This window comes from Prinia subflava, chromosome 1 (assembly GCF_021018805.1).
Source record: "Prinia subflava isolate CZ2003 ecotype Zambia chromosome 1, Cam_Psub_1.2, whole genome shotgun sequence".
NCBI lineage: Eukaryota > Metazoa > Chordata > Aves > Passeriformes > Cisticolidae > Prinia > Prinia subflava.
In genome coordinates, this window is record NC_086247.1 from 109,336,808 (window position 1) to 109,354,137 (window position 17,330).

Below are 17,330 nucleotides of genomic sequence, written 5' to 3' on the forward strand. Positions count from 1 at the left end.
AGCCTGGCTCCCTCCCCTCCTGGATGCAATTTTCCCAGCTCAGTACGTCCGTTCTTCCCAGCCCATCCCATGGAAGCTGGGAGGGATTTCTCATTCTGTGGCACCTGGGTGCATTTACAGTACTGAGATATCTACCAGTGGAAACCATAACTGGAAATTGTAATTTTGCACGCTGGCAAAAAAAGGGTGTGATGGCACAAGAGGAGCATTGCCGTTCATACTGAAATGCATTTAGTTGTAAAAAGAGTGTGTAAAACACAAATGTTAAACACATTTTACAAGCAAGGAATAGATGTTGGTGGTAGGGGGTAAAACACACTTTGGTGGCCAGTGCCTGTGGTCATAGAGAGAGCCATATAGAATGAGCAGTGAACTCAGGGCCAGGAATCAAGTGTCCTGTGACGACTTTCACTGCTAGAGAGAAAAAGTCTCCAGTTTTTACCCCAGTAGATGGCTCACATCATAGCCTTTGCCTTCGAACAGGAATGCTCAGGACATCCTCAGCATGAGTGTTCCACAGAACTTAGAGCCATGAAATGGCTTCTGATGGATGGGAACATACTGATAAAGTTGATACATTCCTTCACCTTGAGAGCTTTAACTCATTCATGTTCCCCGTGTTCACTCTTCTCCTTACAGCCTTCCCACCACTGCTCCGTCATGTGGCATCCAATCTCCTGGACACCAGGTGCCCGGTGGTCACCAAACCACTTAAAGCTAGTCACTGTCTATGTGCTGATGCTCTTGGTGTCGCTCAGCTTTGCTTCGGGACAGAGCAGGCCATTTAAACATCAGATAGACAACAGAAGTAAGTATGAGTCTCACCTGACATGGTGACCCTGCAGTCTCTGCTGCACTGAGGGATCAGGGCTGGGCTCTCAGGCAAAGTTCAACAGCAAATCAGGTGTTTCTGTGCTGTCACCTTGGTGTGAGGCCCTGTGCTTCCATTTGCACTTGTCAGTGCACGTACAGAACCTCATGTCCTTCTCACAGTCCTTAAATAGCCAAGGCAAATAGCATTATTGTTGATAAATATCACAGAATACACTAATATGTAAAGGACAGACAAGAAAATGTAAAGTAGTATACATCAAATATTTAAGCACCACATTTTTAGCTGTGTTCTGTAGACCTACACAACTGCTTCTATATAATAAAAAAGAAAGCAGTGGCCCAGAAGCTGAAGTGCACTTTACAGACACCTTCAGTTCTGTCTGGGACCATGAGTTATCTGAAAGTCCAAATACAAGTGGTTGAAGTATCTCCATTCAGAGGTGCTGTAAAGAACTGAAAGTATCCAGGTCAGGGATGATACCATATATCCAAAGTTTAAACTAGCACACACAATCCAAAAGATCTTTGAGAAAATCACCAAGAAATCTCATCTTTCCCCCAGGAGCATGGGCTGATAATGGCAGGTGGGGTGGGAGAGAGGCATTGTGGAGAGTATGCAGATAACAACAACTGGGCTCAGTGCCACACCTCTCCCCATTAAAAGAGGATAGAGATGTCGGAAACCTCAGGTTTTAGGTATACAGGTGAAGGTTTCTTGGGTTTTGTTGAGTAGGAAGGCTGTTAAACACTGTGCTGAAAGATTTAAAAGATGTATATATGGAAAAATTTAAAGGCAAGGTGATTTTTTTCCTCTGTTCAAGCATCAAAATGCACAGGGGAAAATCCTTCTTCCTTGACTGAGACTTTGATATGACGAGGATGATATATAATGCACTTAAATTGTAATTTATTCCTGTTTCTGACACTTGTCTGCCTCTGGAATGATCTGGGATTTCCTTAGGGTGGCATCATCTCCAGGGTGTTTTAGAATTTCCCTGCTGCTGTTAATACTTTTAAAATAATCTTTTTAGTATTAGTCTTTTAATACAACTATAACCCTCTGCATACGTGCCCCAAAACTGCACCAGACCACAGAAATAAGTTGTGTGTCAGAGCTTAAAGAAAAAAACCAGTCATCCATGAAAACAACTTCCAAGGGGAACAAGGATTAATTTCATGTTTACCTCTTATGTAGGAACCCCCTCTGCAATCCAGTGGATTTGTTAGTCTGTAGACATACTGTACCTGGTACCTACTGCAGAAAATTTGGATGGGCCCTTTCTCATGTTAGAAATGCAGGCTGCAGCCCAGATGGATGAAAATTCATTTTGCAACTGAATCCTCTTCCTTTAGGCTGTACACACAGAAAGTAATCTTCAAAGGCATCAGTAAGCTGTGTGTCTGGCCTTTCCCTTTCTTTTTCTCCTGGGCTCCAAGTGAGCTAACATCCTCAAGATGTTCAGGAACTGCCTCCAAGTGCAGTGGTACATCCTCACTGAATGCTTTGAATTCCAGGTCCCGAGATCGACCCTTTTTGGTATGTAGGCCGTGGTGTTCGCCCCATCGGTCGCTTTGGGAAGAGGCAGCTGAGAAGCAGCCGTGGCAGCCTGAGGCCTGTGAGCAGACACCTGGATTTCATCTTGAATGCTTTGTGGGAGCAAAAGTTGGACACAGAGGACAGCGACTGGTGATTTCTGTTCCCCAAGGTGGCAGCGCAACCTCTGTTCTTTGAATTGTGCCCTCCCCTGCACCTCAGACCTACAGTTCTGCTTTTGCCTAGCAATCCCACACTGCTCTTCTTTCTGCTCCTTGTGCGAGCACCTTCAAAAAGGAACATGTTCAGGGTGCAGGTAAAAGACAATGCATGGACACCAGCACTGAGTGCCACCACTGCTTATAAAAATGTTTTTTCATTGTGCATCCCCATTAATCTCCTGATCCTGTTCACTGCTAGGTTCACTGTTAGGTTTATCCAAAACCACACAGCTTTTGGACTGGGGTTTAAGCTTTGCAGTGTTAAATGTATCATGAAACTTTCCTGTCACATTTCAAAGTCAATGGCTGTTGATATGTAAAAATAAAAAGCAATGGTTGGAAGAAAGAAAAAAGGCTCTTAACAATTTTTAATGTACCTGCATTAATGGCATGAGATGCTGCTTCTCTGCGTGTAGCTTTTATCGAGATTGTTAACATCCACTCTTAAGAATGTCTCCCTGAAGTACGCACTGCCTTTCATAATTCTTCCTGTACTGCTGGAGAGATATATTAATGAACAAAGAGGAGCACCTATTGAAGATAAGTATTTTCTCCCTGCTGAAGAAAAAATATTAGCTAATTGAACTCTTTGGAGTAGTTTTGTGCCTACTGCATATAATCATGCACCATAATCCAACAGGAGCAAGGGCCTGAATAAGCTGATTCCCTTTAAAACAATGTCATTATTTCCAAGTACATTGTCTGAGCAAGCTAAAGTCACTCTTTGAGGATCATAAGTTATGTGCTATCTACTCCATTAGTCCACATCAATAAGCCTGGAGGTGCAGCTCAATACCCCTATTTACTCATGTTAATAGAACTTTGTTATATTACTTTTATAAGAAGTGTTACTTAAAATGTGTTTCATCTTGATTACTAACTATTAGCAGGAATAATACAGTTTAATCTATGCTTATATCCAAAAAGGATGGTTTACAATTTAGGTAATAACTAATAACAATCCAGGCCATGAATCACACTGCAAAGGCTGAAGTTGAATGGACTTCCACTTCTAGTTGTGCTTTGTGAGAATTACTACTAAAATTGAATAATGGTTGAATTAGCCATTGCAGACATTTTAACCCATCTTTCTCTTTTGGCAAATGGCCTGTCAGCAAGGGATGGGTTTTTATTATTATAAAAAGGGTTTTACTTCCATTTATAATACAACAAAGCCGCTGACCTGAAGTGTTACTTAAAACAAACTAAGTTTACTGAATGCTTTCATGGTGGAGAAGATATGCTGATAAGTATTTTGATCCGCATTAATTGCAAGGAACTTTGGAAGTCCGAGACCAAGATCACTGTCAGGGTTCTTGCTCACTTTTTGTAACAATCCCAGAGAGAGATCAAGAAATTCTGCCTGAGAAACTGTGCTTGAGATGGTATTTCAGCCAACAGACTCAATGGTTTGGAGAAGACTCCCCAGCAAATGTTCCTGACAGGATTCCTCCCACCCCAGCCCTAGAGGAGGAGGAGGAGGAGGAGGAGGAGGAGGTGTGAACCGAGCGTGTGCCCCTGCTCTCGGCAAACCCTGGCACCCCTGTGGAAATGCCCGTGTCCCGCGTGTGACAGTGGCACGTGTGTGGCTGCGGGTCCTGCACGCTTCCGGGTCAAAGTGCACATAAAGCCAAACAACAGAGAACGTTTTGGTTTTCTTTATGAATCAAGTCATTGAAAAGGCATTCTTTTCATAAATCGCTTTTACTCTTTTATAATTTCTCTTGACAATAATTCTTGGTGAGTATGCAGATAACAACAACAAGGCAAGCTTAATATTCACTCAGACTTAATCAAATAGGTCATATAGTCTTCATTTTACCCATTAAAATATTTTCATTTATAAAAATTAATCTAAATATAAATATTAACACTAAAGATTGAAATCACTTGATGACAAAATAATTCTTTGTGTGCTATGACATATGCTTTTATGATTTTTTAAAACAGTAAATTATATCTTTGCACGTATTTGGCACAATAAACATTTGTAAAAATTCAAATGCCTCAGAGCAGGTGGGATTTTTTTTTACTTTTTTTTTTTTTTTGCAATGCTTACACAGTACACATTTGTCTGTCAAAGACTGAATATTTTAACATTGTAACACGATAATAGTTGCTTTTCATGCCTCTTAAGGAAAACAACCTACTCCAAACTTTGTTGGCTTGTTTAAATCACACTAACAGAACAAAAGCCAAAGAGATATTCTATTAAAATTAGTCATTTCTGTATTGATATTACATACACAATATTAGTTATTATTTATTAGACGAATATGCAGACCAACCACCATTAATGACATTTCATAACACACATACCTGCATAAACCAGAACCTGGGAATGTATTGTATACATACATGAGAACAGTCAATGGAGGAAGAGATTGAATAACAAAAAAATTACTAGGCATCCTACTCTGTTTAATCTCCTTTACTGGATTGCATATATAAATAAAATCTATTTGTTTTATATATATATTTATATATTAAACAGAGTGGGCCAAATTCTTCCCTCACATCTGTGCAAACCAATTGCAGAGAACTAGTATTGTGTGAGAGTAAAAGAAGGCCTAATTTCACCCAGAATGAACACATTGGGTCAGATCTTGGGCAGATGGAAACTCCTTGAAGGGATGGAGTGACACATGTATTACAACTGGGAAAATGGTTGTATTTATTCCAAGGGCTCCTCACATGCAGCTGGACATGGGAGTACTGACAAGCTAGATGTCAAATGTGGATGGCAGATTTCAACTGGGACTGTTTTTCCAATCAACCCATCCAGCCCTTCCTTGTCTTCCCCACTCACCCCCCTAAATCCAGCTAGTCAGGAAATTTGCCTGTTTTGCTTGTATTTGCCCAACCACACTACACAGCCTGGTGTCCCAGGCTACTGCTTTCCTGCTGCATGGCAGGTGACATGTGGCACTCTGCTCATGGGTGTTCACGGGGAGCCCAGGGAAGGAAGGAGCTCTCCTCCTTCCTGGTACCCACAGCTCTTGGGAGAGCTCACCACTCCTTAATGCTGAGAGGGAATTTGCCAGCCCATGCCTTCCTTCATAGCACATTACGTGGGTACCTGCTCTGCAACTGGTGGGGAAGGTAAGGGATTCACTGGCTTATCACCTCCTCTGAATACCTTCTTTGTATTCTTCAGAGCAAAAAATACCACAAATTGGCAATGTTCTCCCACAAAACGGGGAGAGGGACACCCTGTGAGCAGCATCCTCCCTCCTGGGCATCTGCCAAAGGGCTTTCTAGTTTGACTCACCTGTTAAGGGTCTCAAGAAGTAAAAGAAGGAATATTACTTTCACAATCCAATTCAGAGTGGCCCAGTAGTAGTGGGGTACATGTGGCACCAGCAACAGGTCCTAGCTACTCTCTGGTGGCTCCAGACTAGTATAGCAACTGATGCCTGGGCTGCATTTGCCTCCTTCTCAGAAACACCAGTGAACATTGGAAAGGAATCTCTTGCAAGCTGCAGCCACCCTACAACCACCAGTCAGTCAGCAGAGATCTCATCCCCAATGCTTTCACCTCCTTTTTCCGATCTTAAAGGTTTGGACAGAATTTATTCTGAACTCCAGCATGGCTGGCCATCACCAAGTGGACAATGCTGCCAAGAACAAGACATATGAAGGTGTTTGTTTCTTTAACAGTGTTCAGATGTTTCCAGACACTGGCATCATAACTCAGCAGACATCCGGTCCACATGTGTGGCCATCAGTTCCTGGTTCAGTATGACACTCCTGCTGCCTAGAGCAACATCCCTAGCTCTGGAGCTGGAGCAGTCAATCTGTGAGATGTACTCGGAGAACAGAGAAGCCTTCCTCCTCCTACCAACCCTGCCAAGACTCCCACTGACTCCCTGGGACAGAGTGAGCTACACAGATTCTCCACACCTTCCATGCAGCTGAAAAGCAGCACACACTGCACAGAGTTGTTATTGCTGGACAAGACAGATGCCCACATGAATAGTAAGAGGCCAGCAAATATGGATCACAGGTCTGCTTTGGCAGATTGACTGGCCTGTAATTATGACTGATTGAGTGTACAAAAACATACTGCAGTTTAAAGACGACATACTTTAGTACAATCGATAGGGAGAAAAAGTGCATCTTAAAATGTGGAGCCTTGCTTTTGAAACATAGCATCCTGTCTAGAGTCCTCTGAGAACGTTAAGGCAGAATTTCCTGTAGCAGACCACGATGCTGAAGACTTGGACAGCTTTCTCAGTGAGGTATCCAAATGAAGCCCTATAACTGAGGCTCTGTGGGTTCTTGAGGGTCCATTTTCAGCTGGACATACACAATGGCTGTTAAGAAAAGGCACTCTAGTGTACAGCCTTAGGCAGTGTGTTATTGGCAGTAGGGAAGTGTCAGTTTAGTACATCACAGCAGATCCTATAGCAGGTTCCTAGAACAGAGAGCGACAGGAAAGAAAAATAACATGAGTGAAGGACTAAACAAACCTGCTGAAGAACACAGCCGGGTCCTTTCCCTTCTCACCTCCCCACGTATTTCCCACATATCATATGGCAGACTGCTTTGGGACAGTCATCTTTTTCCCTTATTCTTCTATGGCTGCTGTAGAAGAAATGACTGACAGCTGTCCTGGGTGGCCTGAGTGAAGCCTCTTTATTCAAACCCTGCAGAGCCAATGTGTGACCTTCTACCCCTTAAATTCCACTCAGATAACCTTTGAACATTTCTCAACATCAGTGAAAATCAAGGTGACTCTCACCTGCTAAGTTACAATGCACAGCTGGTTCTTCGAGGCTCTGGTTCAGAAGTCTGAAATGCAGGGAATGACTAATTTATTTATTCTTTAAAACAGATGGGTAGAACATTCCCAGAGACCTGGCAGCCAGGCTACATTATCAAAGGCTGACATTCAGGGGCTGCTATTCTATGGTATGTAGCCAGACATCTTCCAGGACATTGATTATATTTGTTCAAGAGTTGCCTCAGCAGTCTCTACTATTTTTTTCCCTCAAACTATCAAGAGAGGATTTCTGAAGATGCTGAAATACAGCTGCCTACACGGATAGTGCTCTCTCTCTATTTGACTACTTTTAACAGAGTTTTAAAAACATTTGTTTACCATTAAGTCCTTGGCAGTGCTTTTCCTTTCTTTAGTTCTTTGTGTTAGAGATCCTTGAAGTATGAAGTTTCTGTTAAAAGTTCTGACAGTGGTAACTGGAGAACCATCTATTTTTTCACCTGGGAAAAATACAAAAGGGGAGATTTTTCACATAAGAGATTGAAGCAGATATAAAAATACTTCTGAAGAGTCACAGTTTCTAGAGAGATAAAACTTTCCCTAAGATGTATGAGGAAAGCTGGATTTAATTTAAATTAAAAACAGCAGGCCATGGTACTCCAAATAAATTAAAGTTTGAGGCCATGTCAATTACAAAAGAATAGTGCAGTGAACCAAGCCCTAGAATTTTGAGAGATAATGCACTGCAGAATTTTTAAAAAACCAACTAAAAATTCCCAAAAAATCATGAAAGAAAAACCCCAGTCGATTTTATAAAGACATTTCACAGCCATTCTCTGACATATCACGAACACTGCTAAGCCATTTCATACAGACTGAAATCAGCACCTATGGACTTTAAGGCAGTGGTGGGTTGTGGAGGGTGGCAGCCACGCTGTGTGGTGCCCAGCCACGCTGCAGCTGCAGCACTCCTCTTGCAGGGCAAGCATTCAGCATTCCTCATTTGCTTTTTCCAGCCTCTGCCTCTGCTCTTGTTCACTTGTTACTGTCATAACTTTCACTGAAGAGAAAGTCCTGATGCTTTTAAATGTAATAAAGGGGTATTTTATATAATGCAAGTACATGGAAAATGAGGAGGACTGGACAGGCTATTAGGCTTTCTCTGTTCATTTCAAAACTCAAACTTTTCCCTACTTTGCTGACCTGTACATTATATTGACTCTTACAAAGACAGTCTCTCTCCCTCTCTCATTTATATAACACTTTAGGCGCACCTTGTATTGGTGGAGCTGGAAGTTTTCTCCTCTGCTGTCTTGATGTGTCTATTGTATGCATCTGTAAACAACACATATGCATTACTCAACTCCATTACAGAGAAAGAGGCAAGATTTCTCCAATGTATTTTTGAATACTACATAATGTTCTGGCACCTGGTTTGTTTGCTTTTGATCCCGTTTCCTTGTCAGGCGAACACAGGGAGCCACGTTCAAGCCTGCAACAGTGAGAGCTGATATTCTGCTCTCAATATCTGAAATCTTCAAAGAAAATAAAAGAGAGAGACAGACAGATGGGGAGGGGGGGAAAAGAAGTTTTAAAATTACTGCGGATGCCACTACTGAAATATAACCCTCCCCCAGTAAAATCCTCTTTAATAAGAAAATATTAACAGATGGCTAACTTCTTCAGCAATTCTGACACTTTCCTGCATTCTTTAGCCCTGACATTAAAAGAGGCTTAATTTGTTAGTGAAGATGGAGTAAAAGAACATTCCAACCTACCTTGTGACTCCAAGGAGGAGGCATTTTACTCCTTTTGAGGAAAAAAAGAAAGGAGGAGAGAAAACCTGCATAATCCCAAATTCATTCAAACCGTGTTTTTAAAAGGCTACCTTCAAAGAATGACTTTGTGGGACACATTTCCTAACTCAAAATTAATTTCACACATGCGCAAAGTATCTCTGTCACAAAATCTAAACATTTGGTCTTAAATATTTATAGTTCAAATGTATATTCATATTAAACACAAGCATGCATAAATGCAGGCACACACGATATAAAAATACTGAATGGAAAACAAACTGCGAGGGGAAAGTGGTCTGATATTGAGAGTAGTGGAGACAAGTGTTGCCAAAAGAGGAAGAAGAGTCAGAGAAGTCAGACATAGAACCCAGCCAATGATTCACAATGACACCTGGAGCCACAGTTGGCTTCACTCTGCAGATCTTCCACTGGCCTCCTTGCATAGCTTAGGCCTCTCTGCACCTCTCTCTCACCCCCATTAATGGATTTACACTAAATAATGACCAAAGCTGACAAAACACCACTGCCAGTTTGCCAAGTAATACAGAAATGCACTTCTGACATCAGAGACATGTCAGGCTCTCAGATATGTGCTCAGTCCTGACCTGAGCATGCTTCCACTGAGTAAAATCACCAGGTACTTCCCATTAAACCCTGACACAGTCAGGCCAGGGCATCTTGGTGGGCACAGACGAGGCAGTGAGCTGCAAGCAGTGTTAGCCCCTTGAGGTCTGGCAGCATTATCTTGATCAGTTTTCAGCACCAGATCCCAACGTGACCTGAGCCCTGGACTTTCTGGAGCCTGCTAAAGTGGTGCTAGATCACAGTGCACAGGAGTTCCTGCCTTTGGCTGGGACGTGTGCACGGCGGGCATGCAAGCCCTGTCCTTGGCTCTATCCTTGGCTCAGCCTCTGGCTGCTGTTGGCCTTTGCTGGTAGAAAGCTGCCAACAGTAGCATCTTTTGGAGAGTGCTTGACAAGTTTCTGATTAGGCAGACTGCCTCAGACTCTATCTGCTGCCTGACTGGGGCCATGCACACGACACAGAGTGCACCACAGGAGCTAGCTGGCAGCAAGGAGCAGTCCAGCATTAGTACTGCAGTAAGAGGCTGCTGCAGTGCCATGTCCAAACCAAGCTGAGGGAAGAAACAGAGAGATAGAGTACATCTGGCTGGGCTGAGTTATACAGTTCAGTTATGCTCTGCTCAGCTTGTGTGATGCAGTCAGCATTAGATCATCAGACCACGGCCGTACAAAAGAATGTTCCAAGTGTGTACAGTGAGGAGGGTGGTAGGCAAGGCAGTGTGAGACCTGCAGATGAGGAGGAGCTGCTGTCCTCACCTGAAGCTCTGCATGATGAACCTGGGCAGCTGCTGTGGCCACCTGGTCCTCCAGATCAGCCAGCTCAGATTCCTCAGTAACACTGTTGATCTTGCGTGCAGCGTCCTCCAGGTTGGTCAGCTGCCCCTCCAGCCCATACACCGTGCTGGCTGTCAGGTACACCTGCAGGGCCAAGGCAGAGACAGGTGTCAGTGATTCCTGGTTTGTGGACATGCAGGTTTGAGCAGACTGCGTTTTCCATCATACCTGCAAGCCTCCCTGCTTGCTAGCCCACCACAGGGGGATTTACCTGGCAGAGGAAAGTCATGGGGAAGCAATCTGAACAGCACACATCCACAAAGAAAAGGGATGAACGAGGTGGATGCATTGCAGATTTCATAGGTGCTACAATGGTATTCCAAACCAGATTTGTTCCAGATTGATTAGCAAAGAAAAAAGTTGAAAAGTTTGCTTTTTTATTATTGATATTCAATCACATAACACCCTAAGTCTACAAAGGGAAGTCAACAGAGCATGCCTCATATAAAGCTGTGTTTCTTTAAACCCACTTGGTGTCTTCTGGCAGTAAAAACTGCATGAGTAATTATTCAGCAGCAAATAGTTACTAATTTCCTGTGGAGTAAATGTGCTTAGATGTATAACGATATTCAATCCCATCCTGCTCTCACCCAAATATACAGCAGGCAAAACCTTCCCACCTCGTGGGCCTTCCAGTGAATCTGTGGAGGATCAATAGGCTTATTTGGACCACATAAGAGAGAATTACTGACTTTATAATTCAGAGATCTTCCCTAAAAATGAACAACTCTTACTATTTTGGCACACCTTTGGTATCTGTAACTACAGCTAAAGGTTTCATTTCCCCCATTTCAGCCCCTCAGAGCAGTAATTAGTGATACTGTGTTTTATTGTTTCTTTTATTTCACAAACCCCCTAAGGTACATGGAGGTCATTGGTTTATAGAAAAGGGTAATTTTCAAACATTAGCTTTTGACATCTGCACTTAAAATTGTGCAGAACCACATGAAAATACAGCATTTTCTGCCCATTTACTCTTTAGGCAAGAAACTTGTTTCCATTAGGCTGGTAACAGCACAGTGGGAATTAAATATATATTCTGATTTTCCCCATTGCAATAGCAGTAAAGACCATTTTGTTACAAACGCAACATGAATTAAACATGGCTGTGGCTGACTTCAGGGTTCAGAAGGGGCAAGAAAACAGGATCTGAAGCAGATCCTTGAGCCAATGCCTTCATTTCATACGTCTTCCACTCCAGTCATTATATCTGCCCACAATTCTGGGATCATTCAGTCCTTTGACATGAGAGGTATTCAATTAATTTATGGCAATCCTGTGACTTTATGGATCAAAATAGTGGAGAATGACCAGACTGAAATTTGTTTACTTTTTATTCTTTTTCTATTTTTCATTATTGTTTCTTAATTGCTTGAAATAGTCTTCTTTTTTCTTTGTGTCAGTAGCAGATAGGTTTTTTTCATGCATGTAACTTTGCTAAGAAACAAAATCACTACATCTGTACAAACTGCATCTTGTTAGAACACTTTCTAACTGCAGGCATGAAATCTTTGAAAAACATACCTAAAAGAAGTAAGTGATCTTTGCTGAAGTACCTGGGGATGCAGGTAAAGTTAACATGATGATTTAAATAGAAATGGCCCTGGTTTTGTGGGGCCTAATTATTCAAACTGTTCATTTAAATGATACATCTTTTAAGTATGACATACCACAGCCAGTTCAGATTAAAAGGCGATTTTGTTGGATTTCCCTGTCATATCTAAAAGCTTAGAGAAAGAAGAAATAGAAGATTTTGAACAGCAGCATCTTTAGAAAGTTGAAGAAAAGATGCATTTAAGTGCTGTGGCAAAAATCTCTGCACAGTAAGATGTCCTTTTCAATAGGGGGAAAAACATCTAAAGAAAATGGGACTGATAGAAAAATGTGGGAAAGAAAGGTCATCAGTGTTTCTGTAACTCAATCAGGCCCTACATTTGTGAAATGTTAATGAACATTTTCCAATTAGAGCTAAAGAAAATATTGTTCTAAAGAATGCTCTCTTTACCGGGACAATTGTTATACCTCCAAACAGCAAAGGTGTCCTTGCACGTCTCTCCTAAATGAAGCCCTTATTCATACATTCACATTTAGATTTTAGAGACTTATTTCACCATCATTTTGGGATGTACAACTTCCACAAAACCTCAACCTTTTGCTGGTACAGATGTCCCTACATTCTCTGCACTATCGCATGCACAGTCCTCAAAAGGCTAGAGAGAACAAAAATGAACAAAGTGCTTATAAACACCCAGATCCTCTTGCAAAGAGGATGTGGTTCATGTAGTTATGGCCCCAGCTGCAATGGAAAAAGTTATGGTTTCCTGGATTTCTAAAGGCTCTTTATAATGGAATGCAATGGTGAAATCTTCAAACTGTGAAGTTTTTGCCACCTACTTCATGTTCTGTGTGGAACAGAAAAAGATACGCTCTGGGGACACAGCGAGGCTGATCTGGATACCTTTGAATTCTGCAGGGAACTGGGAGAAGCTAAAACCAGAGATGCTGCAGCGAGGGCAAAGCCAAAGAAAGAAATGCTCTGCCTCTGTTCCCAGTGTCTGCTCAGTGAGAAACGCTTGGCCCAAATGGATGATTAGAGGTCACAGCACCACAGATGCCAAAGCTCCACATTGCTGGGAGGGATTATTGAAGTGCAACTGGGGAAAAAAACATGCACCTTTTGATAGTTTACAACACACTTCTCCACAGGAAAAAAAAAAAAGTGGGAGCAGATTTCCCCAAATTGCTCTCTGTCCTGCAGAATTTTTTAGTTCTTCTGAAGATGTGATCCAGCCTGGACTTGGATATTTTTATTCCATATTCACTCTCCTACCAGATGAATTCTGTGGTGTCTGGACCTTTAGGATACTTTACAATTTCATGAGAGAGAGTCCAGGGCCAGGACTGGCTTTTAGTGCCATAGAGTATCATCCACTCAGTTCTTAGCCTGGGACTGCTGAGGAAATGCGTTTCTGTAGAGGAAACTGATTTTATCCTCTATGAGGAGATTCTGTCTGAAAATTTTCTGGGGCTAAAGAAAACCAAGATTTGATTTCTTGAATTGATCAGGATGACCTAATGGGACAGTGCAGATTCCTATGAGATCTTTAAGAGCTCCTAATGAAGGGAAAGAGCACTGAAAAGTAATCACTTAAATGTGGGAAGAAGAGAAGATCAGAAGTTTAAAGTGTACCAACTCCATTAAGTGGATTCACAAAAGTTTCCAAAGAGTAGTGACTTCCTTCTATGATTTGGCATTGTACTTTCCCCTGCAGATGACAGGTATTAATGAAAAAGGATGGATGACTTGGACAAGGCCAAACAAATGTGTGTTTAATTCAGATACTCCAGCCTGCTCTTTCTAACAGTGCAGGAGACAGCTCCAGCTCCCTGGGTGCTCACCATTGTGTGCTGGGAATGTAAGGGGGGAGGAAGAGCTTCTCCATTTCTCTGTGTGACTGGGGACACGCTTTCCCCACCTGTCCTTGGAGTGATGAGGTTGTGCTGAGACTGAGAGATGTGCAGTTTCAGCCAGGCATGGCATAGCCACACTGCCATAGAGGTGTGGATGGCGTAAGTGAGCTTTTGAGATAGAATTTCTAAATTTAGTTGTAAACCCCGAAGTATCCAACTCCCCCTCCCCTCAATATTTTAAAGTACATATAAAAAACTCCCCATTGATACAGTTAAGCACTGTTGAAACACAATTTTCCCCCTATTTGTGTATTTGTTTAAAACCCCCAAATTAATTTTGAACATCCACTGATGCTGCCCATGAATTTTCCCTTTTGAGTTGGTGCACACAAACAGGTGCACTCACTCACATACTGATTCATCTTCTTACATTTTCTTCCAGTGTGGTGAGCTGCTCATCGAGTCTGACAGGATCTGTGCCCAGTGGGAGGGTTCCTCTTGCTCTGTCCTGAATGTCATCTGGGAGATCGCAGGGATCAGTGGATTCTGCTATCAGCTCTTCAGTGGCATTGATGACTTTCAGGACTTCTGTAGATATGTTGCAGAGAGAGACAGCAGAGTACTTCTATTTTGTTACAGGAACAGACAGAGAAAACAACAGCATGAAATTAGCACAGAGGGGTAAGATTCAAATCACCATCTACTAGCCACAGCTTTAGCCATGCTAAAACTATATCCATGGCTCTCTGCTGCAGACACAAGAACCATGTAAGAGAATTGGAATTCATTTACCTTTTCCTCCTTCCCTTTCTCACATACCCACACTGCTACACATGCAAAATAACATACACATGCAATTCTTCTACAACACAATTCTACTGGAGAGATGGTCCAAATCTATCTCAAAGGAGCACACAAATATCCAGCTTTAAACTCTAAGTGAGCTACATAAAGCTGGTTTTGTGAAAGTGTTTTAGACATGTTTTAAAGCACAATTTTCCTTTTTGGATACTGGCAAAGACATGTGCAATCATCTATGGCTGTATCCACAGGATCCATTTCATTGCAATGCAAACATGGGAAAGCAATCTTCAGCAGCCCTTCAAGGATAGCATTTTACTAAAATGCTTCCTATGAATTAAATGATCACCCCATACAAACAAAGATTGAGAAATAGCTCAAAGATTGAGCTATTGAGCTATATAATTTTATTTTAATTTCACTTCACCTATTTTTTTTAACATGGAATGAATTATATCAGATGCCAAGGAAAAACACACAGTTTTACCTATTTTTTAAAAACAACTGAAAACCTTTTTATCAGTGTTTGTTACTGTCCTGATTCTTATGATTCTTACATAGCTTAAAGCTTCAGGACAACTCCTCTGATGAAGGAATAAAATTTCACCTGATGTACCTTCAAGCAGCAAGCTCAACATCCAAACTGTAGAGCTTGGAGACTGAGCCAAGGCCTGTTGAAGCCAATAAAAATACTGCAACTTAATATATGCGCAATACCCTTAGTGTTGCTTTGCCTAAAAGAAGGTGTGTAAAAATTTAAACCAAAATTTAATTCATTCCTCAAACCTGCAAATACTTATGCATGTGAATTAGGGGTTCAACTGTGAGTACATTTTCTCACCAACAAAATATCTGTGGATCAGTACTGAAGAAATGGACAGTCTCTGGATTCTATACAGTAAATTCTATGGTACAGGAGACTACATCTGAATAAAAATGTTTATAGGCAGGATACAGGAGAAATAAAGTTCTTTGGATTCACACAGTTTCTGATGGGTTAAATTGGAAAACTACTTTCATTATCTCTTTCCTTTAATCAGCTGTCTATTCCTATGTTAGATAAGACTTTTACTGAAAAGCTACATTTTAGCAATACATACTCAATTGTTGTGTATCAATATATTAAGGCATCTTTAGCACTGTTACTCATCTGAATTACAAGAAATAATTAGAATGAGAGATTAAAGAGAAGAATAACAAAGCAAATACAGTATGCCTCAGCACTTGACCTATAGCTTGTTAGGACAGCCAACACAGCCCCCAACAAGCAGGTCTGGGACTCTCTTACTGAGAACAAATACTTGAACCCCATGAATAGCCTACATTTTTTTTTCTATTTATTTTCACAAGTGCCAATTAGGTTAAAAACAGATCAATAATTTTATAGGAAAGAAGAAAGAAAATCAATGCTACTTTCTTTTATTATTTACTTCCACAAGTATCTAGTTCTTATATTGGGTGAGTAGTAGAACAAGAAAGGATGAAAGCCAGACACTACATATTCTTCATCATATTCACTGATGTATGTTCTTTATTTCAAGAACTGTAGCCTCAATTCAGTGCTCATTATTTCTCAAAATTTTTTATTATCCTTTTTTGTTAATGACGATTTTCAAAAAAAAGATTAAATTAATTTAGAAAAAGTTATTTTTATACCATAATATGAGAATCCATATTGGCATTTTTCACAGACCAATTGCGATAAAATATTTTTTCTGTTTTCCAGGTAAAGTTGTCTGTGACAGCAATCTTTGTGGAATCAAGATTTTGAGTGAAAAATACCCTAGCTTCTAAACAGGTAATGGATAGGGTAAAAGAAGTTCAACAGGAAAGAATGGAGTGGAATAGAGAATAGACTAGAGAATAGGAAGTGGCAGGGGGGGAGGGGAGGGGAGAGGAGAGGTTCGGAGAGGAGAGGTTCAGAGAAGAGAGGTTCGGAGAGGTTCAGAGAGGTTCGGAGAGGAGAGGAGATCCTTTTATTTGGAAGATGACAAATGATCACCTAGTCCAGCTACCTGACTAGTTCAGGGCTGACCAAAAGTTAAAGCACATTGTTAAGGCCATTGTCCAAATGCCTCATACACAAACAGAGGTGGGCACTGACCAGCTCTCCAGGAAGCCAATGCTTGAGCAACCTCACAGTGAAGAAATGCTTCCTAATGTCCAGTCTAATCCTCCACAGGTGCAGAAATGGGATTTGTAAAAAACTGGATACTCAGTTAATGATTTTACATATGTTTTATCCTCCTTTTGAGCAACTGTCAAAAGCTGTTAAAACAGCTCATGTTCCAAAATGGTCGGTTTGCAAATACAGTGAGGTACTCTGGATATAATTATTTATGTGTGTAATGGGAAAAACCCAAAATAAAATAAAATAATAATAAAAAAAGAAAATGTGTCTCAGGGTTTTAGTACTTCACAAACCTCTTCCTTCCCTTCCCACCCATGTCAAACTCAGGATTTACAGGATCATATAAAAATCACCTGAAATTCACAGACACACACACATCAAGATCATTGTGGCAAGTGTATTTCCAAACATCTCATGGTTTTCTAATTTATCTTGTCCTTACAGGAAAGGTCATTGTT

At 41.2% G+C, this 17,330-nt stretch overlaps 2 protein-coding genes across 6 annotated transcripts in view; one reads left to right on the forward strand and one right to left on the reverse strand.

The window, feature by feature from the left end:
• Positions 1-645: 645 nt before the first annotated feature.
• LOC134562837 (prolactin-releasing peptide-like) lies at positions 646-2,752 on the forward strand. Its single transcript, XM_063420398.1, has 2 exons — positions 646-808; positions 2,350-2,752. Exons 1-2 carry the CDS (start codon positions 661-663, stop codon positions 2,523-2,525), a joined length of 324 nt encoding a protein of 107 aa, XP_063276468.1. The 5' UTR covers positions 646-660; the 3' UTR covers positions 2,526-2,752.
• Positions 2,753-4,232: 1,480 nt separating this feature from the next.
• MYRIP (myosin VIIA and Rab interacting protein) overlaps positions 4,233-17,330 on the reverse strand; it is a 211,077-nt gene continuing 197,979 nt past the window's right edge. For 4 of the 5 annotated variants that reach the window (XM_063407338.1, XM_063407319.1, XM_063407330.1 and 1 more), the window contains 6 exons: positions 14,371-14,565; positions 10,452-10,613; positions 8,743-8,847; positions 8,587-8,647; positions 7,694-7,812; positions 4,233-7,006 (listed from right to left, as the gene is read on the reverse strand). In XM_063407338.1, the coding sequence (XP_063263408.1) occupies positions 6,974-7,006; positions 7,694-7,812; positions 8,587-8,647; positions 8,743-8,847; positions 10,452-10,613; positions 14,371-14,565 (675 nt within the window). In that variant the 3' untranslated portion in view covers positions 4,233-6,973. The remainder of the gene's footprint in view (positions 7,007-7,693; positions 7,813-8,586; positions 8,648-8,742; positions 8,848-10,451; positions 10,614-14,370; positions 14,566-17,330) is intronic. The other variant, XM_063407349.1, reaches the window with a different exon arrangement.